The 27245-nt window shown below is 38.3% G+C and overlaps 1 protein-coding gene across 11 annotated transcripts in view; it reads left to right on the top strand.

Annotated features, from left to right (window-relative positions):
• POU2F1 (POU class 2 homeobox 1) overlaps nucleotides 1-27245 on the top strand; it is a 193072-nt gene that overhangs the window by 142445 nt on the left and 23382 nt on the right. For all 11 annotated transcript variants that reach the window (XM_049715608.1, XM_033427992.2, XM_033428001.2 and 8 more), the window contains 4 exons: nucleotides 1972-2113; nucleotides 3659-3804; nucleotides 5081-5260; nucleotides 6684-6789. In XM_049715608.1, coding sequence (XP_049571565.1) covers nucleotides 1972-2113; nucleotides 3659-3804; nucleotides 5081-5260; nucleotides 6684-6789 — 574 coding nt within the window. The remainder of the gene's footprint in view (nucleotides 1-1971; nucleotides 2114-3658; nucleotides 3805-5080; nucleotides 5261-6683; nucleotides 6790-27245) is intronic.

The raw sequence follows: 27245 nt of genomic DNA, 5'->3' as shown, positions 1-27245 counted from the left end.
GTGATTTTTGAATAGGTATTTCATTTTTTTATATTGTCATTATTGTTACTTTTCATAGAAAGGTATTACAGAAGTTTGTGAACAATTTTTAGTGAATTATGCAATTATAATGTCAGAAAACATTTATTACCATCTGACTTCTACAGCAGGTCTTACATTCAAAGAGTTACAGGGTTTAGTTGGCCTTAGTTTTCTAGAAAGCTGTAATCTAAACAAAGTGACCAAGACATGAATATATGTGACACACAAAGCATAGTTCAATGCCTGACGTGTAGTAGGCACCTAGTGAATATTTGTTCACTAAATGAAGTCAGCTTTAATAAATGTATAGAGATAACACTGTAGATAAAATCTATAAATATATTTATAGATATATTTGTATATAGAGAAAATGGATAACACTTATGCTCTACTCACACTGTCCTGGTTCTTTGGGTTTTACTACAATTGGAAGGAAATCAATAAGCAGTCTACTTTTGCTCTACTTCTGTGAGATAGTATATTTAGAGGTGTCAGTAAAACTTTCTGTGATGATGGAAATGTTCTGTATTTGTGCCATCCAGTACAATAGCCACTATCCACATGTGGCTGTTGAGTACTTGAAAGGTGGCTAGTAGTGCTAAGGAACTAAATTTTTAATTTATCTGATTTTGAATTAATTTAAATTTAAATAACCACATGTGGCTGGTGGTTATTTAAATGCCCATCTATCCTATGGGAAAGATTAGAATATAGATCAGTTGGAGTTCAGGTATTCTCAATGTCTCATTTTATCGTACAGTTCTAACATTTCTCCTCTATTAAACTTTTTATCAGAAGTTGCTCCCCAGTAAGAAATTGGAGTTTAAAAAGAAATGTTTTCTTTTCCCTGACTAACCCCTAATGCAGGTGCTAATAAACAATGTACTATCCAAAAGATGGATTGTAGGGGAGAGAAATCAAAGGACTGGGATAATCCTAATTCAAAATGAGTGTTGTCAGGATAGTTGGGAGTTGGCTGTCTCTAGTGGAATTAGCTATGTCGTATTTTGGACCAGAAATGTTGCTTTTCTGCCCTGTCACTGAACTAACTGAAATGAGAGCGTGAATTATTTCCACCCCATGAGCTTCTATTATCTATATATACAATAACTATTCAGATATGCCTTTTTCAGCTTTAACAAGAGAGATTCAGCTGGAGGAAAAGCACTCTATACATTTCAAAGGTTATAGGCTTATAGAGAAAGATATTTTTTGTAATATATTCAGGGGATCATTGTTCTATTGCTGTAAGGTTACCAAGTTTCCAGTGCCCATAAAGGTTTGACTAAATGGGTCAAACCTCTCTACTGTGAATTTCTATCTCTATAATGGTTACAAAAGTAGTCTTTTTAGAATACCTGGTTTTTGTAACAAACTTTGAAATCCAAACTAAGGGTGGAAAGGAGATTTTTTTCACTGCTTCCAGAAATGCTTTACAGGAAAAAAATAAAAGAATGAGGCATTATTTCTAAATTTTAAAGTGATTTATGGGAAGTTTGGTTAGTTCAGAAATACCTAAGGTTATCCAGACAGTTACATCTATTAACCCTGTAGGTGATACAGGTTAACTGATTTTTAAAGATTACTTAGATCACTTTGGTTGCATCAATTAAGGGACTTGGTAGAATTTCAGCACTACCTTTTGAGAGTTAGTAGAAACACTTGATATCTCAATTATTACATAAGGTAGCAAGAAGAGATTCAAGATGGAGGGAATATGGAACAGTTTTGAATGTTGTCACAGTCAAGACCTAACTAACAGAGTCCTCACTGGAATACTGTGCTCAGCTTAGGAATGGATGTTTTTGTAGGACCCAGTAAATGGAATGATTGTTGGTTCTTTGTCTGGAACAGTTATTGGAGCAGCACCCTCGAGTGAAGACCATAACATTAGATGAACCTTTTCTCCCTCTCTTTCTCTCCCCTCTCCTCTTCTGTATTACTCTGCAGGGCGATGTTGGGCTCGCTATGGGTAAACTGTATGGAAATGACTTCAGCCAAACTACCATCTCTCGTTTTGAAGCCTTGAACCTCAGCTTTAAGAACATGTGCAAGTTAAAGCCACTTTTGGAGAAGTGGCTAAATGATGCAGGTGGGTGAATGTATAAAACATTTCCTCATTGTTCATTGAAATTGTATAGGAGGGATTGTTGTATTAATTGGGGTTTATATTTCTTATTACATTATTGGTACTACAGAACCTTGAAGCTCACAATCTTTGGAGGAGCAATATAAATTATGACTACATAAATCAGAGAGCTAATTCATTTAAGTAGGCTAGTAATTACAAGGTACATAATCAGCAATAATTTTTAGCTTTCGAATATTTCTTGTATTTGAGCCCAGGGTGAGAGACAGTTGAAGGAAGTTGAAGAGGGGACCTAGAGAATATTAAATTTAGTAAGTCAAAGACATATACTATATGATATCACTTATATGTGGAATCTAAAAGATAATACAAATGAGTCTATATACATTTAGAAACAGACTCAGACATAGAAACAAACTTACGGTTACCAAAATGGGAGAGGGAGGGAGGGACATATTAGGAGTATGAGTTTAATAAATGCAAACTAGTAGTATACATAAAATAGATAAGCAACAAGGATCTGCTGTATTGCACAGGAAATTATATTCAGTATCTTATAATAGCCTATAATGGAATATAATCTGAAAAAATATATGTAACTGAATCACTTTGCTGTATACGTGAAACTAACACAATATTGTAAATCAACTATACTTCAATTTTAAAAAAATGACCACCAATTTTATACACAAATTGAGCTGTTAGTTTTAACTTAATGTGTTTTGTGCTGAAGTTTCCCTTTGGAAATTTTGAGTCACGGAATCATAGACTATGAGAGCCATAAGAAACCCTAGAGATCCCCTAGACTATGGTTCTCATGGTAGATATGAACAAAATTCAGGTCTTTGGAAAAGGCAAACCTGTAACTCCCAACCTTGGACAGTCTGATTTCGTAGTTCTGGGTATGGCCTCAGCATCTGGAATCTTTCTGAGTTCCACAGGTGAGAACCACTGGTCTGCCCCCTCCATCTCATTTTATATAGAGAGTGGAAAGAAACTCAGAGATGTCCGTAACATGCTCAGGGTCATTAAACTGTTAAATAACAGAACCTTGTTTAAAGTTTAAATAGTTTAGAAATGTTTCATTATTTGTTTGGTTTGGGGGGAAGGGGAGGAATACCAGTGAAATAAAATGAGAGGTCATTTGCAAGATAAATGTTAAACATTTGATAATTTCCAAAAAGCTTTCTTTATTTTATCCCTAGAGCTAATAAATAAATAAGCAAACAAAACCAAAACATAAGAGCACAACTCAGAAGAGGTAGAGCTGAGAGTAAGGATAGGAATAGTAAACTTCTGCTTTCTCAGAAACGAATCAAAGAATAGCAATGACAGTATTGTCAACCATCCTGAGACAAAGAATGCCAATAAGAACAGCAGAAAGATCCATGGTAGTGAACAATATTTTAATGTAGGTTATGAAAACCTTTCATACTTGCTTTTAGCCTAAAATACTTTGGTCAGTTTTATTGTTGTTGTTAATACATGTATTGTGTGCATGAATCATGCTCAGCTGATTTGATTTATGTGTTTTCTTCTTTCTTACAGAGAACCTCTCATCTGATTCGGCTCTCTCCAGCCCAAGTGCCCTGAATTCTCCAGGGATGGGAATTGAGGGCTTGAACCGTAGGAGGAAGAAACGCACCAGCATAGAGACCAACATCCGTGTGGCCTTAGAGAAGAGTTTCTTGGAGGTTAGTGAGGTTTTTACTTTTCATATACATGGGATTGTCTGTATAATACTATTGTTAAGTGCCGTAGACCAGGCGTCCCCAGAGGTCCCTGGTTCCCTGTTAGGAACCGGGCCGCACAGCAGGATGTGAGTGGCGGTCGAGTGAGCAAAGCTTCACCTGCCGCTCCCCATCGTTTGCATCACCACCTGAGCCATCCACACACACACACACACACACACACACCCTCCACCCCTGTCCGTGGAGAGATTGTCTTCCATGAAGCTGGTCCCTGGTGCCATAAAGGTTGGGAACCGCTGCCGTAGACCATAAAATATGGACTTATAAGCTTCAGCCCTAATGGATGCTTATAAACGTATTGGAGACAATGAGAACAAGTAAGTTACTGAACATAAGGAAACAAAACCAGAGTGCTTCAGGGTTCAGGAGAGACCAGGCTTAGATCCATGTGAGCACTCCAAGTGAGAGAGGCAGGCAGCAGCTGTAGGATACATAGGAATCCCACAGGTAGGGAGAGGTGGGGGGAAAGCGCTTCAAGCAGAGGCATCCAGAGAGAAAAGCCATGACATGCATCAGGGGAAACACAAGTAGTTTGGTTTGGCTAAACTGTAGTGTTTGGAACCAGAACCCTGAAGGCCTTGATGAGCTATAGAGTTCAAGTTATTTCAACAGGTCTTTGGTGTGGTTTTTTTTGTTTGTTTGTTTTTCTGGTACCAGAGAATATCACAATCAAAGCTTCCAACAAAATTTTGACTTCTCTAATTCAGAAAAGCCTTGAGCACCATGGAAGGAGCGTTGAAACAGGAGTCTTTATCTGCTCTGCCACTTATGAACTGTGTGATTGGTCAAGTTACGTGGTTTCCTAAGCTGAAGTCCCTTTATCTGTAAAATAACTGCCTTTCGTGCCCCGCAGGCTTATGGCCTGCCTCACGTTGTCCAAGTGAGATTCTGTGCATGAAGCACTGGGGAAGTTCTTAAATTCCCACTAATAAATAAGGTATTGGTTTCATTCACGATTAATTGCCCTTAAAATAAAAAATATATAAATATTCAATAATAACTTATTCTAAGTTAATATGACTGCATTTAATGAATACATGTTCATTAGAATGTCTGTCTGTAGAAGTTCTTTGTTGAAAGTGGAATAATATGGCCTTGTATATCCCAATTTCATTCTCTTATTGTTCCTCCTCCCCATTTGTTCATTCATTTAATGACATGGTTATGTCAGTAGTTCAAAAAGTTTTTCCAAAAGGTGATTTATTTTTTCCCTCTTCAGAATCAAAAGCCTACCTCGGAAGAGATCACCATGATTGCTGATCAACTTAATATGGAAAAGGAGGTGATACGTGTTTGGTTTTGTAACCGCCGCCAGAAAGAAAAAAGAATCAACCCACCGAGCAGTGGTGGGACCAGCAGCTCACCTATCAAAGCAATTTTCCCCAGCCCGACCTCACTGGTAAGGATGAAAAATAGGGAGGCATGCTCAAGGGTTAATTTTTACAATTTTACAAATACCCTATCAAATGAATTTATTTCATTATAGGAATTTATTGTGTATATTCATGTTGAATAAAGATATATACATTTATATTTTAAATGTTACAAAAGTAATTAAATGTCATTATTAACCCAAGAACTTACTGATCTTTCTTTTTTAAAGGAAACAGTTTTAATCCTTTCCTGTTTCTCTGCAGTTCTATTATTCTCTTCTCTGATGTAGTTTATTAGGTTACTCTCTAACTGGGAGTAAATTTGTGGCTAATTCCAGTTATCTAAAAAAATCTTTAGTTGCACTTTATTCATGTTGGGTTCTAAAGCTCAATTTATTAAACTTATACATGATTAAGTGACAGTAAATTCCCAGATAACCTTTAGCTCTGAACTTGTATTAAAACGATTGTCTCAGATTTTCACAAACATGTGGGCCTTTTATTTATAACCTCACTGAGTAAAGTATTCCTAGACTGAAGGGACATATAGTGGTCATGTGACTCCCTTGATCTTTAGGACAACTGTAAATATGATGCGACATTTCCAACCAGGATTCCAAAGATGGGAATATTGTTGAGTTTGCATTTCTGATACTTTCTTGTTAATTGATTTTTAATTTATTTGAATATTATTCTATACTGGCAGGCTTTTCAAACTAAGGTCATCATTAATAGCACTTGCTAGTTTATCAGGTGAAGCCTATGGTTGTTAAATGGTGAGGCTTTAATCATAAAGTTCATGAGATAGTAGTTATGAAAAAGATAGTCATTAGGTACAGTTTTGTTTTATGGAGGTGACTATTTTGTGTTTGGATTTATTCTAGAAGGAGGGAAGGATAGAAGGAAGGCAGTGTTTCTTACAAAAATGTAGAAATATTTATCTTATTTCAAAAACAAACTTGTCAGTTTTTAAAAATTTGTTTTACATTCTTTCCTTAATATCATTTCATTAAAAACAAAACCAAGACAGTCTTGTCCCCACATAGTTGAAAATAGAAGCAATACAAGAACCCCAGATCCCATGATCTCCTTGAATAGTTTTCTTGTTTAGATTAAGTTTATAACTGGTGTAATATTTCTGTCTTGCTAAACACTATTGAAATATGGAAATTTGTTTTTATTAATTTCTTTTTAAAACTTGGGCAAAGCCATTAGTAACATCAGTGAAAAACCATCTATTCAAAAGGAACCTTTCAACATAAGCCAGTTTTCTCAATTCCAAGATCAAAGAGTAATTAATAAAATCACTTCTTTTTAGGCCCTTTTATTTTATTCTATTGTATCTGGAATTTTTAAAATTTTATAGGAAAAATAAATCTACAATATGGACTTAAATTTTTTAATTTTGATTTTTAAATGCTTCTGCATATTTTCACTTCTGACCTCTAGGTGGCAACCACGCCAAGCCTTGTGACAAGCAGCGCAGCAACTACCCTCACAGTCAATCCAGTCCTTCCTTTAACCAGTGCTGCGGTAACTAATCTCTCTGTTACAGGTAAGCAGCAGCCAGGCGGTGCAGCTGTTAGGCAAATGATAGGCCCATGCTAAGTTTCTATGAGAATCTGCCATTAAATTGTAAATTAAGGTTTTAACTAAAAATATGTATTGCTTTTTTAAAAAAAGTTATATATGAAAACCTGAACTCTAAAAAGAAATCAGGCATAATACATTTTTCCAGAAAGAATACTTTCACATAAAGATTTTATCTTTTTTCTTTCCCACATTAGTCTGTCTTCTACGTTGCTTCCTGAGTTACTTTTTTTTTTTTTTTGGCCGCACTGCATGACATGCAGGATCTTAGTTCCCCATCCAGGGATCGAACTCACACCCCCTGCAGTAGAAGCATGGAGTCTTAACCACTGGATCACCAGGGAAGTCCCAGAGTTACTTTTTTTCAATTAACTCCTCCTCTCCTTAAAAACATTTAATAGCTGCAGCTTTTTGCAATCAGGAAAACGTCCAAATGTATCATGAATTCATAGACTGTATCCAGCCTGGACCTTATCTTTCACTAGTCTTTTCTCCATCCCATCCTCAACACAAAAGAGGATTCCTACTACCTTTGTAAACATGCCCATAGCGTAAAATGTTGTCCATCCCAGCCTCCACTTCTTTCTGTTAGTGATGAAACTACTCCAGCTTAGATATCAATTCTTGGATATACTCTTCAGCTTCTTCAGGAAACTATTTGTTTCTACCTGCCTATATTATAAACAATTATATTTTATACTTCTCTCTTTTCCAGTAGACCTTGTACTTCTCAAAAGATCTGAATATTCCTTTTGAAATATCAGTGCTTGGCACATTCACAATAAAATGAATAAATAAATGTTTTCCCTTTACGTGGCACATTTTCCAGATACATCTAAAATAAATTAGTGTTGTCATCAGAAGTTATCTAGTGATACATAAAGCAGAAGACATTCTGTAATTATTCACCAGGTTGATATATGCTAGTAAATCATTGGATAGATTTTTGATCTTTCATATTCAAGCTTAAATTTAACCTAGAGTTGGGGAATTTGGTTTTTTTCACTCATATTTTAAGTGACCTAAACATGATATAAAAATTGAATAAATGGGTTTATGTAGTTACTAAAATTCTAAGTCATTAGAAAATTTCATAATATTGCTTGTTTATTCAGAACAGTACTTTTGACCTCTTTTGGGTCTTTGACCTCTTTGAAACTTTGGTGACAGCTATAAACTTTTCCCCTCACAAAGTAGACATACCCACAATTTTTAGTAAGATTACAAGGAGGTTTATAAATCACAAACCTCATCAGTCCCCACCTTACCAAGCCTTGCCATTTCTGGATGCCTTAGAGGCAAATTAAAAACCTCTGTTCAAGAGTGTATAGTATTCAGCACCTCAGCTTAAAAAGCAAACTGTTGGTGATCGGTTGCCGCTGTGTTGGGCACCAGGAACATGAAATTCCTGTCTTTGAGGAACTTACTGTCTACCCTGACTGCCACTGGCTGGTAAATTGTGTACTTTACCTTCCAAACAAATCATAAGTCATATTACATTAGGTTTAAAGATACCCATCTTTTGCCAAAAAAAAATTCCTAATGGTTCAGGCATTAAGAGCAATAGCTTTGCAGATTTCTTAAAAAATGGCACAAATCTGAGGCAGAAGGTAATTTTAAGAAGATATACATGCTCAAAACTAGCTAAAATTTTTTTTATTTTTTGGTGATCTTAACTGCCTAGTCAGATTTTCTTAAACTCAATTACTTGGCCCATTTATTTAGATTTAATTATGACAGTTTTCTGAAATGTTAGTAACTTTTGGAATGAAATTTTTCTTTAATCATTAAAATATTTAACATAGGAAATTCAAATAGGAAAGACACAATCACCGTGAGTACTATTTTTATTTTGTCTTTATATCTGTTTTTATATGTACATAGATGTACAATTCTAATAGTATTTATACTGTATCCTTTATTTTTAGCTTAACATCTAATAATAAGTATCTTCCTCTGTTATTATAGTTTTTACTTTTCTACTCTTGCCCTTATATCAAATGGTTGTACTGTAATTTCATAACCATTTCCATATGTTACCATCATGGTTAAGTTCAACCGAGGGTGACCAACTCTTCCAGTTTGAGCCCTGCAAATATTACATCCCAGGAAACCTCTCAATCTCTAAGCCACGTAACTGGTCTTGCTTGTTCGCTATTGTATTCCTCGTGTCCAGCACACTACGTAGAGTGTAAGATACCCAGTAATTATTAAATGAATGAAGTTTTCACTGTTATAAATAATGCTATAATGAACACCTTTGTACATATAGCTTTTTCTTAAATTTTTTATTTTAACATAATTTCAGACTTACAGAAAAGTTATAAGAATAGTTCAGAGAAATCCTAAATCTCTTCCTCACATTCTCCAAATATTAAAATCTTACTATGTTTGCTTTCTCCTTTTTCTCTTTATGTTTCTGTATGTGATTTTTTTCTGAATTGTTGTAAGAGCAAGTTACAGATAAGCCCTTTTCCCCTGAATACTTTACTGTCTATTTTTTAATAAACAAGAAATATAGGGGAAAAGGAAAAGTTCATCCTTACAGTTGAAAGCCAACTAATAAATGTGGAAGAAATGATGGAATTATATGAGTAATAACAGTTCCAGGCTATCTGTATCAATATGGACTCAGAAATCATTCTGTATTCAGTAGGTTAGAATCCTACTATCACTTTTTATTGTAGTATTCAGATTGTCCCAGATTTAGCCAATGGGAACTACTTCAAGGTGGCTCCTGTGCCCTTTTGACATGTCCCTAGCATTCTTTGAGTGCTTCCTTATTTTTTAGCACACAAGATGTTCAGCTTCATCTTAAAGTTTCTCTGCCTCTGGGCTAGAATCAGCCTCCTTAAAATCCATGAGTTCATACTGATATCTCCAGTTCCAATCCAATATCCTGTAGTTCGTTCTTTTCTATCCTAACCTCTTTCCATATTTTAACTCCCTTCTCAGTGACAATGTGTAACCTGGCTCCCATTATCAACAATAACAAGTTACTTAACTGTTCAATCCTATAGTGAAAAGAAAGTGGTTTCAAAATTGCTAACCCATGCCTCTGAAAAGGAAAGACCTACTAATTCAGTTCAATTTAGAGTTCTCGTCTTAAGCCTAAAGGCATAAAGCCCAAATACTGTGTTCAAAAGTTATTTTGGTTAGTTCTTTTTATATCCTCTTCAGCGTAGTAACATTATTCATTTGAAATTCAGGTCAGTTTATTTGTTTTGTTTGTATTCAGTGTTAGTGTTTCTCCTCCTATCCTTGTGATTTTTTTAAGAATATGAGGTATTAACATGGTTTTAAAAGGTAAGACCATACAAAAAGTTCTCCTCAGAAAAATGTCGTTCCCTTCTATCATAATTCTCTGTATCCTTTCCATCCCATTCCTATCTATGCCCTTCCTGTGTTTCTTTTGGACTATCGAGTAGAGATTTTTTTCTTTTTTAATTTACCCTTGTTTGTTACTTTAAAGGTATCATATTTAGGTGATCATCTGCACTTCAGTTTTTTCACTTAACAAAATATCCTGACAGTCACTCCACATTAGTTCATAGAAATCTTAATTATTCTGTTACATTGTTGTAGACTATTATGTGGATGTACTACAGTTTATTTAACCCCATTCCTGTTGTATGGACATTGAGTTTGTTTCTAGTATTTTGTAATTATAGACTATGCTTTAGGAATAACCTTGTGGATATGTATTTTTGTACTGTTGGAAATGTGTCTTGAGGGTAAATTTCGAGAAGTAGAATTGCTGGGTCAAAAGGTACACACCTATGTGTTGTTGATTACTGTTGTTTTGTTGGATACTATCGAATTGCCTTCCAAAATAATAGTACTTATTTTCATTCCCACTAACAATACATGAGAGGGCCAGTTTCCCCATAGCCTCCGCAACAGAATGTTACACTTTTTAATTTTTACCAACCTGGTATGTTAGAAATTGTATCTCAATGTACTTTAAATTTCAATTTTCTAATCGTGTGAAGTTGAACATCATTTCATATACTTCAGGGCTATTTTTCATCGTTTATAACAGTGAAATAGGTTTTGTTTCACCTTGATTGATAAATATTGCATAGACTAGAAATTCCAGCTGAGGGAAGTGGTAAGAGCAGACACTGTTGTCTTCTTTCCAAGCATATTAGTTTTCTGTTGGTGTGTAACAAATTACCACAAACTTAGTGGCCTAAACCAATATTCATTTACTATCCCACAGTTCTGTAGGCTGGAAGTTTAGGCATGGGTTAGAGCTGGGTTCTCTACTCAGGGACTTACCAGGCTGAAATCAAGATGTTGGCTGGGGCTGTGACCTCATATGACACCCAAGATCTTCCAAGTTCATTAGTTGGCAGAATTCTGTTCCTTGTGGTTATAGGACTGAAGTCCCCATTTTTTTCTGCTAGTGTCAGCTAGATCACTCTCAGCTCCTACAGGCTAACCCCAAGTCCTAGCCTCATGACCTTCTCACGACATGGCAGCTTCTTCAAAGGCAACATGAGACTCTCTCCAGTCGGCTGCTATGGAGGGTCTTATGCAATATAAGGTAGTCAGTCCTCTCACCTTTGTCTATGATATAACCCAATTAAAGGAGTGGCTACCACATCTCCCGTCATATTCACAGATCTGCCTATACTCAAGAGAAGGGGATTATACATCTGGATTTTGATGTCTTCCTTTAAAGAGTTTTTGAGTTTGCTTTGGCAGACAGATAGGTTACTACAGATCAGCTTGATCCTTTCAAGGCTTATTTTTTAAGCTTTATTAGATTGGCCCTAGAGTAGCCTTCACTGGTTTAAGGTGTGACTCTTCTGGGGTCTCTAATAAATGCCCAGATATTCAATAGTCTCTACTGTCTGTGTAGTTGGAACTGGACTATCTCCCTGTCCTGCATGAATTCCAAGGATCATTCAGTTTACAGCCTCCCTGCCTGGACTCATGGGGTTTCTCTGTGCGTGTGCAATTTAGTATTCAACCAAAGATTCTAGGAAACCCCTATGCACATTTCTAGAGTTCTTTCTCTATTAGTTTCTTCCTTTCCAGTACTCTCTCCTGCAAATTCCAGCCATTTCAGCATCCAGCGGCGGTCTTTGTCTCCTCAAATGATTGAAATTGCTGCGTTCTACTTAGTTTCCTCTTCTGGTGCAGCAGTTTAGAAAGTGCTTCCAAATAAAGTCCAGGTGATTATAGGGCTCACATCATTTGTTTCCTTTTCTTCAGGGATCACAGCCTTGTGCTGCCTATTTTCTCATATATTTCTCTATTCTTATTATAGTGTAAGGGTAAGTTTGCTATCACTTACTCTTATGGTCAAAGGCAGAAGTCTCTAAAAATGTTAAATTAATGATCAGCACTTATAGGTATAGATGATCTTGTTTGCAAAGCAGAAATAGAGACACAGACGTAGAGAACAAATGTATGGATACCAAGGGGGAAGGAAGGGGGCAATATGAATTGGGAGAGTGGGATTGACATATATACACTACTGATACTATGTATAAAATAGGTAACTAACGAGAACCTATGTGTGTATAGCACAGAGAACTCTCCTCCATGCTCTATGGTGACCTAAATGAGAAGGAAATCCGAAAAGGATGGGATATGTGTATACGTATAGCTGATTCACTTTGTTGTACAGTGGAAACTAACACAACATTGTAAAGCAACTATACTCCAATAAAATTTTTTAAAATAAATTTAAAAAAATAAAATAATTTATATACACACGAAAAGTAAGTTGCAAAATGAAAAATGTTTAGATCAGAAGCAAATAAGTTTCAACACTTGAAAAATCTAAATTAAGAGAAAAAAATAATCAGCCTTTATAATTGTAGCAGACAAAGTCTAAGGTGACCCTCCCCCACCATGGTGTCTACCTCCTAGTGTTCAAGCCTTTGTGTAATCCTTTCCCCTTGAGTGTGGGCTGAGCCTTTGGTTTGCTTCTCATCAATAAAATGTGGCAAAGGTGATGGGATGTCACTCCATGATTATATTACATTTTGTAAGACTCCGTCTTGTTCCCAGACTTACTCTAGAGACCCTCCTCACCAGTTTGATGAAGTAAGAAATAAACAACCATGTTAGGAAGCTCACAATTCAGGGTACTGAGGATGACCTCTAGGCGCTGAGGGTGGCCTTCAGCCAACAGCCAAAAAGAAGCTGGGCACTTAGTCTAGAGCAGCAAGCAGATTCTGCCGAATGATTTCTGCCAGCATCCCAAGAGCCTGGCAACATATTCTTCCCCAGTCATGCTTCCAGACTGGAACTGTCTGGCTGACCCCTTGATTGTGGCCTTGCAGAGGACCAGCTAGACTGTGCCTGCACACCTGACCCACAGAAACTGTGAGATAGTAAATGTGTGGGGTTTTTTTTTTTTCTTTTTATTTATTTTTTAAATAGATCTTTATTGGAGTGTAATTGCTTCACAATACTGTGTTAGTTTCTGTTGTACAACAAAGTTGAATCAATTGTTTTATGCTGCTAAATTTGTAGTACTTTGTTAAATAGCGATAGAAAATGAATACAATAATATTACATTTGTATAAATATCGTTCAGGGACAGCTCATATGATTAGGGTGAAAAATGTAATCTTATGACACTTAAACCTTGCTCCTTGAAAGAGAAGGTTAAAGAGTCAGTGTCAAATGGATTTTCTTTTCTTCCTCTTGTCAGCAGTTGCTGAAAATCATGTCTCATTTTAATTTTTTTCCTATTTGGACCATAAGTTTCTTATTATAGACTCTTTTCCTCTGACATTTCTATGTTGCTTTTTTTTTTTTTCAGTTGACAGAAGTAGCATATTCTTTCATTCATATTATTTATGAAAGACATCCAGTATCTTAATCATACAGCTTATCTAATGCAATCTGCTTTCTTCCTGAAGACTTTCTCCTTGGAATCCCTATAATTGCTTATTTTAACTTCTTTTCACTGTGTTCCTGAGTTAGATCCAATATTTCTGAGAGCCCATGTCTCCCTCTACCTTTTTCTTTTTTTTTTTTCCCCTCTACCTTTGATTCCTTTTTGTTTTGCCTGGTGCACACTCTCAAGTAATTTTTTTCTTTATTTGGAAAGATTATGTGGGAGGGAAAATTTCCAAGTACATGCATATCTGAAAAGTATTTTGCCCTCACAGTATTTGTAGTTTGTACAGTAATAGAATTTTAGGTACAAAATTACTTTTCCTTTGAACTTAGAAGGTATTGCTCTGTTGTATTTTAGCATCCAGTGTTGCCAATGAAAAGTCTGATTTCAGTCTAACTCCGATTTGTTGATCATTTGTTTTTCCCTCTGTAAACTTTAAGGATCTTGTTATCCTTTGAGTTCTGAAATTTCACTAGAAGGTATCAAGGCATGGGCCTTTTAAATTTCTCCTCCTTGGCCTTCAGTGGGCATTTTCAATTTGAATTAATGTCTTTCTTTAACTCTGGTAATTTGTCTTTCTTCCTTATTTCTGGAACATATTTTAAACAGACTTCAAACTCTCTAAATTGGCCCTATATATCTCTAACTTTTCTCTTGTGTTTTTCATTTTTTTTTTTTTTTTAACATCTTTATTGGAGTATAATTGCTCCACAATGGTATGTTAGTTTCAGCTTCACAACAAAATGAATCAGTTATATATACACATATATTCCCAGATCTCTTCCCGCTTGCGTCTCCCTCCCTCCCACCCTCCCTATCCCACCCCTCCAGGCGGTCACAAAGCACCGAGCTGATCTCCCTGTGCTACGCGGCTGCTTCCCACTAGCTAACTGCCCTACGTTTGGTAGTGTATATATGTACATGCCTCTTTATCGCTTTGTCACAGTTTACCCTTCCCCCTCCCCATAGCCTCAAGTCCATTCTCTAGTAAGTCTGTGTCTTTATTCCTGTTTCACCCCTAGGTTTTTCATGACTTCTTTTTTTTTTTAAATTCCATATATATGTGTTAGCATACGGTATTTGTCTCTCTCTTTCTGACTTACTTCACTCTGTATGACAGACTCTAGGTCCATCCACCTCATTACAAATAGCTCAATTTCGTCTCTTTTTATGGCTGAGTAATATTCCATTGTATATATGTGCCACATCTTCTTTATCCATTCATACGATGATGGACACTTAGGTTGTTTCCATCTCTGGGCTATTGTAAATAGAGCTGCAATGAACATTTTGGTACATGACTCTTTTTGAATTATGGTTTTCTCAGGGTATATGCCCAGTAGTGGGATTGCTGGGTCATATGGTAGTTCTATTTGTAGCTTTTTAAGGAACCTCCATACTGTTCTCCACAGTGGCTGTATCAATTTACATTCCCACCAACAGTGTAAGAGGGTTCCCTTTTCTCCACACCCTCTCCAGCATTTATTGTTTCTAGATTTTTTGATGATGGCCATTCTGACTGGTGTGAGATGATATCTCATTGTAGTTTTGATTTGCATCTCTCTCATGATTAGTGATGTTGAGCATTCTTTCATGTGTTTGTTGGCACTCTGTATATCTTCTTTGGAGAAATGTCTATTTAGGTCTTCTGCCCATTTTTGGATTGGGTTGTTTGTTCTTTTGTTATTAAGCTGCATGAGCTGCTTATAAATTTTGGAGATTAATCCTTTGTCAGTTGCTTCATTTGCAAATATTTTCTCCCATTCTGAGGGTTGTCTTTTGGTCTTCTTTATGGTTTCCTTTGCTGCGCAAAAGCTTTTAAGTTTCATTAGGTCCCATTTGTTTACTTTTGTTTTTATTTCCATTTCTCTAGGAGGTGGGTCAAAAAGGACCTTGCTGTGATTTATGTCATAGAGTGTTCTGCCTATGTTTTCCTCTAAGAGTTTGATAGTTTCTGGCCTTACATTTAGGTCTTTAATCCATTTTGAGCTTATTTTTGTGTATGGTGTTAGGGAGTGATCTAATCTCATACTTTTACATGTAGCTGTCCAGTTTTCCCAGCACCACTTATTGAATAGGCTGTCCTTTCTCCACTGTACATTTCTGCCTCCTTTGTCAAAGATAAGGTGACCATATGTGCGTGGGTTTATCTCTGGGCTTTCTATCCTATTCCATTGATCTATCTTTCTGTTTTTGTGCCAGTACCATACCGTCTTAATAACTGTAGCTTTGTAGTATAGTCTGAAGTCTGGGAGCCTGATTCCTCCAGTTCCTTCTTTCGTTCTCAAGATTGCTTTGGCTATTCGGGGTCTTTTGTGTTTCCATACAAATTGCAAAATTTTTTGTTCTAGTTCTGTGAAAAATGCCAGTGGTAGTTTGATAGGGATTGCATTGAATCTATAGATTGCTTTGGGTAGTAGAGTCATTTTCACAATGTTGATTCTTCCAATCCAAGAACATGGTATATCTCTCCATCTATTTGTATCATCTTTAATTTATTTCATCAGTGTCTTATAATTTTCTGCATACAGATCTTTTGTCTCCTTAGGTAGGTTTATTTCTAGATATTTTATTCTTTTTGTTGCAATGGTAAATGGGAGTGTTTTCTTGATTTCACTTTCAGATTTTTCATCATTAGTATATAGGAATGCCAGAGATTTCTGTGCATTAATTTTGTATCCTGCCACTTTACCAAATTCATTGATTAGCTCTAGTAGTTTTCTGGTAGCATCTTTAGGGTTCTCTATGTATAGGATCATGTCATCTGCAAACAGTGACAGCTTTACTTCTTCTTTTCCGATTTGGATTCCTTTTATTTCCTTTTCTTCTCTGATTGCTGTGGCTAAAACTTCCAAAACTATGTTGAATAAGAATGGTGAGAGTGGGCAACCTTGTCTTGTTCCTGATCTTAGTGGAAATGCTTTCAGTTTTTCACCATTGAGGACGATGTTTGCTGTGGGCTTGTCATATATGGCCTTTATTATGTTGAGGAAAGTTCCCTCTATGCCTACTTTCTGCAGGGTTTTTATCATAAATGGGTGTTGAATTTTGTCAAAAGCTTTCTCTGCATCTATTGAGATGATCATATGGTTTTTCTCCTTCAGTTTGTTAATATGGTTTATTACATAGATAGATTTGCATATATTGCAGAATCCTTGCATTCCTGGAATAAACCCCACTTGATCATGGTGTATGATCCTTTTAATGTGCTGTTGGATTCTGTTTGCTAGTATTTTGTTGAGGATTTTTGCATCTATGTTCATCAGTGATATTGGCCTGTAGTTTTCTTTCTTTGTGACATCCTTGTCTGGTTTTGGTATCAAGGTGATGGTGGCCTCATAGAAGGAGTTTGGGAGTGTTCCTCCCTCTGCTATATTTTGGAAGAGTTTGAGAAGGATAGGTGTTAGCTCTTCTCTAAATGTTTGATAGAATTCACCTGTGAAGCCATCTGGTCCTGGGCTTTTCTTTGTTGGAAGATTTTTAATCACAGTTTCAATTTCAGTGCTTGTGATTGGTCTGTTCATATTTTCTATTTCTTCCTGATTCAGTCTTGGCAGGTTGTGCATTTCTAAGAATTTGTCCATTTCTTCCAGATTGTCCATTTTATTGGCATAGAGTTGCTTGTAGTAATCTCTCATGATCTCTTTTATTTCTGCAGTGTCAGTTGTTACCTCTCCTTTTTCATTTCTAATTCTATTGATTTGAGTCTTCTCCCTTTTTTTCTTGATGAGTCTGGCTAGTGGTTTATCTATTTTGTTTATCTTCTCAAAGAACCAGCTTTTAGTTTTATTGATCTTTGCTATTGTTTCCTTCATTTCTTTTTCATTTATTTCTGATCTGATTTTTATGATTTCTTTCCTTCTGCTAGCTTTGGGGTTTTTTTGTTCTTCTTTCTCTAATTGCTTGAGGTGCAAGGTTAGGTTTATTCGAGATGTTTCCTGCTTCTTAAGGTGGGCTTGTATTGCTATAAACTTCCCCCTTAGAACTGCTTTTGCTGCATCCCACAGGTTTTGGGTCGTTGTGTCTCCATTGTCATTTGTTTCTAGGTATTTTTTGATTTCCTCTTTGATTTCTTCAGTGATCACTTCATTATTAAGTAGTGTATTGTTTAGCCTCCATGTGTTTGCATTTTTTACAGATCTTTTCCTGTAATTGATATCTAGTCTCATGGCGTTGTGGTCAGAAAAGATACTTGATACAATTTCAATTTTCTTAAATTTACCAAGGCTTGATTTGTGACCCAAGATATGATCTATCCTGGAGAATGTTCCATGAGCACTTGAGAAAAATGTGTATTCTGTTGTTTTTGGATGGAATGTCCTATACATATCAATTAACTCCATCTCGTTTAATGTATCATTTAAAGCTTGTGTTTCCTTATTTATTTTCATTTTGGATGATCTGTCCATTGGTGAAAGTGGGGTGTTAAAGTCCCCTACTATGAATGTGTTACTGTCGATTTCCCCTTTTATGGTTGTCAGTATTTGCCTTATGTATTGAGGTGCACCTATGTTGGGTGCATAAATATTTACAATTGTTATATCTTCCTCTTGGATCGATCCCTTGATCATTATGTAGTGTCCTTCTTTGTCTCTTCTAATAGTCTTTGTTTTAAAGTCTATTTTGTCTGATATGAGAATTGCTACTCCAGCTTTCTTTTGGTTTCCATTTGCATGAAATACCTTTTTCCATCCCCTTACTTTCAGTCTGTATGTGTCTCTAGGTCTGAAGTGGGTCTCTTGTAGACAGCAAATATATGGGTCTTGTTTTTGTATCCATTCAGCCAATCTGTGTCTTTTGGTGGGAGCATTTAGTCCATTTACGTTTAAGGTAATTATCGATATGTGTGTTCCTATTCCCATTTTCTTAATTGTTTTGGGTTCGTTATTGTAGGTCCTTTCCTTCTTTTGTGTTTCTTGCCTAGAGAAGTTCCTTTAGCAGTTGTTGTAGAGCTGGTTTGGTGGTGCTGAACTCTCTCAGCTTTTGCTTGTCTGTAAAGGTTTTAATTTCTCCATCAAATCTGAATGAGATCCTTGCTGGGTAGAGTAATCTTGGTTGCAGGTTTTTCTCCTTCAACACTTTCAATATGTCCTGCCACTCCCTTCTGGCTTGCAGAGTTTCTGCTGAAAGATCAGCTGTTAACCTTATGGGGATTCCCTTGTGTGTTATTTGTTGTTTTTCCCTTGCTGCTTTTAATATGTTTTCTTTGTATTTAATTTTTGACAGTTTGATTAATATGTGTCTTGGCGTATTTCTCCTTGGATGTATCCTGTATGGGACTCTCTGTGCTTCCTGGACTTGATTAACTATTTCCTTTCCCATATTAGGGAAGTTTTCAACTATAATCTCTTCAAATATTTTCTCAGTCCCTTTCTTTTTCTCTTCTTCTTCTGGAACCCCTATAATTCGAATGTTGGTGTGTTTAATGTTGTCCCAGAGGTCTCTGAGACTGTCCTCAGTTCTTTTCATTCTTTTTTCTTTATTCTGCTCTGCAGTAGTTATTTCCACTATTTTATCTTCCAGGTCACTTATCCGTTCTTCTGCCTCAGTTATTCTGCTGTTGATCCCATCTAGAGTACTTTTAATTTCATTTATTGTGTTGTTCATCATTGCTTGTTTCATCTTTAGTTCTTCTAGGTCCTTGTTAACTGATTCTTGCAATTTGTCCATTCTATTGTCCATTCTATCTCCAAGATTTCGGATCAACCTTACTATCATTATTCTGAATTCTTTTTCAGGTAGACTGCCTATTTCCTCTTCATTTGTTAGGTCTGGTGGGTTTTTATCTTGCTCCTTCATCTGCTGTGTGTTTTTCTGTCTTTTCATTTTGCTTATCTTACTGTGTTTGGGGTCTCCTTTTTTGCATCTGAAGGTTCGTAGTTCCTGTTGTTTTTTGTGTCTGTCCCCAGTCGCTAAGGTTGGTTCGGTGGGTTGTGTAGGCTTCCTGGTGGAGGGTACTAGTGCCTGTGTTCTGGTGGATGAGGCTGGATCTTGTCTTTCTGGTGGGCAGGTCCACGTCTGGTGGTGTGTTTTGGGGTGTCTGTAGACTTATTATGATTTTGGGCAGCCTCTCTGCTAATGGGTGGGGTTGTGTTCCTGTCTTGCTAGTTGTTTGGCATAGGCTGTCCAGCACTGTAGCTTGCTGGTCGTTGAGTGAAGCTGGGTGCTGGCGTTGAGATGGAGATCTCTCGGAGATTTTTGCTGTTTGATATTATGTGCAGCTGGGAGGCCTCTTGTGGACCAGTGTCCTGAAGTTGGCTCTCCCACCTCAGAGGCACAGCACTGACTCCTGGCTGCAGCACCAAGAGCCTTTCATCCACAGGGCTCCTTAATTTGGGATGATTCGTTGTCTATTCAGGTATTCCACAGATGCAGGGTATATCAAGTTGATTGTGGAGCTTTAATCCGCTGCTTCTGAGGCTGCTGGGAGAGATTTCCCTTTCTCTTATTTGTTCTCACAGTTCCCAGGGGCTCAGCTTTGGATTTGGCCCCGCCTGTGCGTGTAGGTTGCCGGAGGGCGTCTGTTCTTTGCTCAGATAGGACGGGGTTAAAGGAGCCGCTGATTCGGAGGCTCTGGCTCACCCAGGCCGGGGGGTAGGGAGGGTCACGGAGTGCGGGGCGGGGCCTGCAGCGGCAGAGGCCGGCGTGACGCTGCAGCCTGAGGCGCGCCGTGCGCTCTCCCGGGGGAGCCGTCCCTGGATCCCGGGACCCTGGCAGTGGCGGGCTGCACAGGCTCCCCGGAAGGGCGTGTGGCTAGTGACCTGTGTTCGCACACAGGCCTCCTGGCGGCGGCAGCAGCGGCCTTAGCGTCCCATGTCCGTCTCTGGGCTCCGCACTCCCAGCCGCGGCTCGCGCCCGTCCCTGGAGCTCTCCCAAGCAGCGTTCTTAATCCCCTCTCCTCGTGCACCAGGAAACAAAGAGGGACGTAAAAGTCTCTTGCCTCTTCGGCAGGTCCAGACCCCTCCCCGGACTCTCTCCCGGCCAGCCGCGGCGCACCAACGCCCTGCAGGCTGTGTTCACGCCGCCAACCCCAGTCCTCTCCCGGCGCTCCGACAAAAGCCGGAGCCTTAGCTCCCAGCCCCGCCCGCCCCGGCGGGCGAGCAGACAAGCCTCTCGGCTGGTGAGTGCCGGTCGGCCCGATCCTCTGCGCTGGAATCTGTCCGCTTTGCCCTCCGCACCCCTGTTGCTGCGCTCTCCTCCGCGGCTCCCAAGCTCCCCCACTCCGCCTCCCGAAGTCTCCACCCGCGAAGGGGCTTCCTAGTGTGTGGACACTTTTCCTCCTTCACAGCTCTCTCCCGCTGGTGTAGGACCCGTCCCTATCCTTTTGTCTCTGTTTAGTTTTTTCTTTTGCCCTAACCAGGTACGTGGGGGGTTCCTTGCCTTTTGGGAGGTCTGAGGTCTTCTGCCAGCGTTCAGTAGGTGCTCCGTAGGAGTTGTTCCACGCGTAGATGTATTTCTGGTGTATCTGTGGAGAGGAAGGTGATCTCCGCGTCTTACTCTTCCGCCATCTTCCCGGAAGTCCCGTGTTTTTCATTTTTTAACTTTTTATACTTCATTCTTGGAAATATATCCTGAATTTTATCTAACTGTTCCTGTGTTCTCATTTTTTATTGTTGTCATTTGTATGTTTTTCCAAAATCATATTTTTAATTTCTAAGAATGTTTCTTTGTTCTGATTCCACCTTTTTATAGCAATCTATTTTTAATTTGTAGATACAGTACAAATTAGAATTTTATTTAAGTTGCTTCTTCTGGCCTCAATTCTGCTTATTTATTTTGTTCCATTTCTTTTGTGCTGTGGATTTTTTCATTGTCTGTTAATTTTTGATTATTTAGTCATGCCGATGAATGCAAGGCCTTAGTACTTAATATCAGTAGCTTGTAAGATTTTTTCTGCCCTTGTGTAGCTTCTGTTACTCAGCATCCTTTCCCCTGATTGGAAGGGAGCTGTGAGCTGTGAATGTGGGGAGAGAACTGCCAGACTTTGCTCAGGGCCTGTGGGTGGAAAGCAGAGAGGCAGACCAGGCTCTACCCTACACCTTCCTCAAATGAGAGGGATGCCAGTGCTTACACTAAAGTTCGTAACCTTCCATACTCAGATTTTTATTTTCTTTGAAGAGTAGTAGGTGACATTAGTTAATGCTTAGGTGATAAGTCTGGTGGGGGGAGGAAAAGTCCCACTGACAGAGCTGGTGTGTGAACAGTCTGGTCACCCTGTTCTCTGCCCTTGTTTCCTACTCCTGCCTTAGTACTGACAACGCGGAGCTTGAAATCCCCTCAGGGCTCCACTGGGGTAAATAATTCCCACCTCTATCGTAGTCTTCTACTGTGCCCTTCTGGACCATGGTTGGTTTCTCTACCACCCAATTTTAACCTCTTTCTCATTTCTGCAAATATATCAAATTCTCAAGTTCTCTGAAATCTCACTCCCAGAGCTCTCACTCCCTTTTTTATTACTTTACCATCTTTTGGGATAGCATTTTAGAAATGAAGGAATAAACATACCCTTAGTCTGCCCTCTTCTAAGAGAAATGTTGTGTGATTGCCATGGTCATTTTTATTTTCCCAGTATCTATCATAGTGCTTGGTACATAATAGGTCCTTGGTAAAACTTTTCCCTTTTTTAATTTTTTTAAATCTTTTTTTATTATAGTATAGTTGATTTACAATGTTGTGCCAATCTGCTGTACAGCAAAGTGACTCAGTTATACACATAGAGACATGCTTTTTTTTTTTTTTTTTTTTTTGCGGTACGCGGGCCTCTCTCCCGTTGCGGAGCACAGGCTCCAGATGCGCAGGCCCAGTGGCCATGGCTCACGGGCCCAGCCGCTCCATGGCATGTGGGATCTTCCTGGACCGGAGCACGAACCTGTGTCCCCTGCATCGGCAGGTGGACTCTCAACCACTGCGCCACCAGGGAAGCCCGAGACATGCTTTTTTTATATTCTTTTTCATTACGGTTTATCACAGGATATTCAGTATAGTTTCCTGTGCTCTACATTAGGACCTTGTTGTTTATCCATCCTAAATGTAATAGTTTGCATCTACCAACCCCAAACTCCCAGGCCATCCCTCTCCCTCCTCCCCTCCCCCTCAGCAACCACAAGTCTGTTCTCTGTGTCTATAAATCAGTTTCTGTTTTGTAGATAGGTTCATTTGTGCCAAATTTTAGATTCCACATGTAAGTGATATCATATGGTATTTGTCTTTCTCTTTCTGACTTACTTCACTTAGTATGGTAATTTCTGGTTACATCTATGTTGCTGCAAATGGCGTTATTTCATTCTTTTTTATGGCTGAGTAGTATTCTATTGTGTATATGTACCACATCTTCTTTATCCAATAATCTGTCAATGGACATTTAGGTTGTTTCCATGTTTTAGCTATTGTGAACAGTGCTGCTATCTATGAACACGGGGTGCGTGTATCTTTTTTTTTTTTTTTTTTGGCTGCGTTGGATCCTTGTTGCTACACACGGGCTCTCTAGTTGCAGTGAGCAGGGGCCACTCCTCATTGCGGTGCGCAGGCTTCTCATTGCGGTGGCCTCTCTTGTTGTGGATCATGGGCTCTAGGTGTGTGGGCCTCAAGTTGTGGAACGCGGGCTCAGTAGTTGTGGCTCATGGGCTCTAGAGCGCAGGCTCAGCAGCCATGGTGCACAGGCTTAGTTGCTTCGCGGCATGCAGGATCCTCCCCGACCTGGGCTCGAACCCGTGTCCCCGCATTGGCAGGCAGACTCCCAACCACTGCGCCACCAGGAAAGCCTATGTATCTTTTTGAATTATAGTTTTCTCTAGGTATATTCCCAGGAGTGGATTGCTGGATCATATGGTATTTTAGTTTTCTGAGGAACCTCCATACTGTTTTCCATAGTGGCTGTACCTGGTAAACTTTTCTACGATAGAAAATGAATGATCAAGACTGTACTGCTCCAGAAAGATATGTATTCTTCTGTGTCTTAAGAACTTGTAAAAATTCCACAGCCCTTAATAATCTCAACTAGGGCTTCCCTGGTGACGCAGTGGTTGAGAGTCCGCCTGCCAGTGCAGGGGACGCGGGTTCGTGCCCCGGTCCGAGAAGATCCCACATGCCGTGGAGCGGCTGGGCCCGTGAGCCATGGCCGCTGAGCCTGCGCGTCCGGAGCCTATGCTCCGTAACGGGAGAGGCCACAACAGTGAGAGGCCCGCGTACCGCAAAAAAAAAACAAAAAAAAAAAACCTCAACTAAACAAGCTCTGCCTCCAATTCTTTTTCCAAAGTAGTGTTTCACAATGAACTGTATGCAATCCCATAACCATTATCAGTCTCTCCCCATTCACTTCTCCCCTTACTTACTCTGTCTCTATGAATTTACCTGTCTCAGACATTTCATATAAATGGAATCATGTAATATATGACCCTCTGTGTCTGGCTTCTTCCATTTAGCATATTTCCAAGGTTTATCCATGTTGCAGAGTATATTGGAACTTCATTCCTTTTAATAGTTGAGTGATATTTCATTCCATGGATATACCATACTTTGTTTATTATTCCGGAGTTGATGGACATTTGAGTTGCTTCCAGTTTGAGGCCATTTTGAATACTGTTGCTATGAGTATGCATGTATCAATACAAGTTTGTTTGTTTTTTTGTATCTTTATTGGAGTATAATTGCTTTACAGTGTTGTGTTAGTTTCTGCTGTACAACAAAGTGAATCAGCTATACATATACATATATCCCCATATCCCCTCCCTCTGGAGCCTCCCTCCCACCCTCCCTATCCCACCCTCTAGGTCATCACAAAGCTCAATACAGGTTTTTATGTGGTTATTTGTTTTCAGTTCTCTTGGGTATATATTTAAGAATGGAATTGCTACCTCATGCAGCAGCATTCTGGAATATTATGAACAAGTTTTTGCCCCCCAAAATTAGGCAACTTAGGTGAAATGGACAAATTCTGAGACTCAACTTACCAAAACTGACTCAGAAAGAAATAGAAAACCTTTAAAAGACCTAAAACAAGTAAAGTAAGTGAATCAAAAAGAAATGCCTGGACTCAGAGGGCTTTAGCAGTGAACTCTTATCAGATATTTCACAAAGAAATAAGAATTAACCTTAGCAGTCTCTTCCAGAAGATAGAGGAGGAGGAACAACTCATTGTATGAAGTCAATATTACCTTGATTCTAAAGCCAGACAAAGTTATCACAAGAAAAAGATTATGAACCCATATCCCTCATGAAAATGTACACAAAAATCCTCAACAAAATCTTAGCAAATCAAATCCAGCAACATATAAAAAAGATTATACATTATGACCAAGGGGTTATCCCAGGAATGTAAAGTTGATTTAATAACTGAACATAAATTAATGTAGTACACCATAGTAATAGAAGAAAGGACCCAAACCTCATGATCATCTCACTAGATATAGAAAAAGCATTTGACAAAATCCAACACCCATTCATGATAAAAACCTGGAATAGAAGGGGACTTCCTAACCTGATAAAGAGCATCTACTAAAAAGCCTCCAGGTAACGGCATACTAAATGGAGAAAGACTGAATGCTTTCCCCCCAGCTAAGATTGGGAATAAAGCAAGAATGTTTGCTCTAGCAGACTTCTAATTAGCATTGTAGTAGAGGTTATAGTCAACTTAATAATGGAGAAGAATTTTAAACGTCCAGTTTGGAAGGGGAGAAGTTAAAACTGTCTTTGTTTTCATTATCCTATATGTATAAAATTCTCAAGGAATTCACACACCCAAAAACCTACTAGAACTAGTAATGAATTCAGTGTTGTTGCAAGATACAAAATAAATATACTCTCTCAAACTCTCCAGAAAAATGAATGGAGAGATATTCCATTTGTAAATCATATATCTGATAAAGGAATTATATCTAGAACATATAAAGAATTCTTAAAATTCAATAGTAAGAATACAGGCAACTTAGTATTGTAAAGGGGCAAAAGATTTTAATATACATATACCAAAGAAGATATAGGAATGACTAATAAGCACATGAAAAGATGTTCAACATTATTGCTCAGCAGAGTGCTGTCACTGTATAGCTACAGAGATGACTACTGCAGAATCTTGTTTTAATCCTAAAGAACAATCATTACATTGTTCAAACAGACAGAAGCTTATACTATAAAATGTTGTACATTCATAGTAATTTTAAATTACCTTTATGTTCTAAGAAGCTGTCCTACATAGGAGCTTTGTAGGTTTTTCATGTGTAACATATTATATAAATTTATCTTTTGAATATAATAAATGTTTTCATATAAAAAAAATAAAATCATAATGAGATACTACTTCATACTCAATAGAATGGCTATAATCAAGAAGACCAAAAATAATAAGTCTTGGCAAGGATGTGGAGAAACTGAAACCTTCCTGCTTCGCTGGTGGGAATGTAAAATGATACAGCCACTTTGGAAGACACTTTGGCATTGTCTTTAAACTTTAAACATAAAATTACCATCCCACCCGACATTTCCCCCAAGAGAAATGAAAACATTTCCACAAAAACTTTAACACAAATTATCATAACAGCATTATTCATAATAATCAAAAACTGGAGAGACTTCCCTGGTGGGGCAGTGGTTAAGAATCCACCTGCCAATGCAGGGGACACCGGTTCGAGCCCTGGTCCAGGAAGATCCCACATGCCGTGGAACAGCTAAGCCCGTGCACCACAACTACTGAGCCTGTGCTCTGGAGCCCGTGAGCCACAGCTACTGAGCCCGTGTACCGCAACTACTGAAGCCCACACACCTAGAGCCTGTGCTCCACAATAAGAGAAGCCACTGCAATGAGAAGCCCGTGCACCGCAACGAAGAGTAGCCCCCACTCGCCGCAACTAGAGAAAGCCTGAGCAATGAAGACCCAATACAGGCAAAAATTAATTAATTATTTAATCAACTAATTAAAAAAAAAACCCACAAAACTGGAAACAAGCCATTGCCCATCAATTGATGAATGAATTAAACACCATGTGGTCTATCCATGTAGTGTAACACTTTTCAGCCGGAAGGAAGTATTGGTTCATGCTACAACATGGATAAACCTTGAAAGCAGTATGCTAACTGAAGAAAGCTAGATGCAAAAGACTGCAAATTGTATGATTCCATTTATGTGACATGTCTGGGAAAGGTAAATCTACAGATACAAAAAGAAGGTGACTGGAGGCTGTAGGTGGGAACAGGTGTGAATGCAAATAGGCACAAGGGATCTTTTTTAGTCATACACTAGATTGGGGTGGTGGGTGTACCACTCTGTCAATATATTAAAAATCATTGAATTTTACACTTAAATTGGGTGAATTTTATGGCATACAGATTGTACCTCACTAAATCTATTTTTTAAAAAGGGTGAGGTGGGTACTCACTTTGGCAGCACATATACTAAAATTGGAACGATACAGAGAAAAGGATTGGCAGATACAAGCCAATGTAGGATAGATAAACAACAACAATTTACTGTCTAGCCCAGGGAACTATGTTCAATATCTTGTAATAAACTATAATGGAAAAGAATCTGGAAAAGAATATATATATATATACACACATAC

The sequence above is a fragment of the Orcinus orca genome, chromosome 1 (assembly GCF_937001465.1).
Source record: "Orcinus orca chromosome 1, mOrcOrc1.1, whole genome shotgun sequence".
Taxonomy (NCBI): Eukaryota; Metazoa; Chordata; class Mammalia; order Artiodactyla; family Delphinidae; genus Orcinus; species Orcinus orca.
This window is presented reverse-complemented; position numbering and strand designations above follow the sequence as displayed.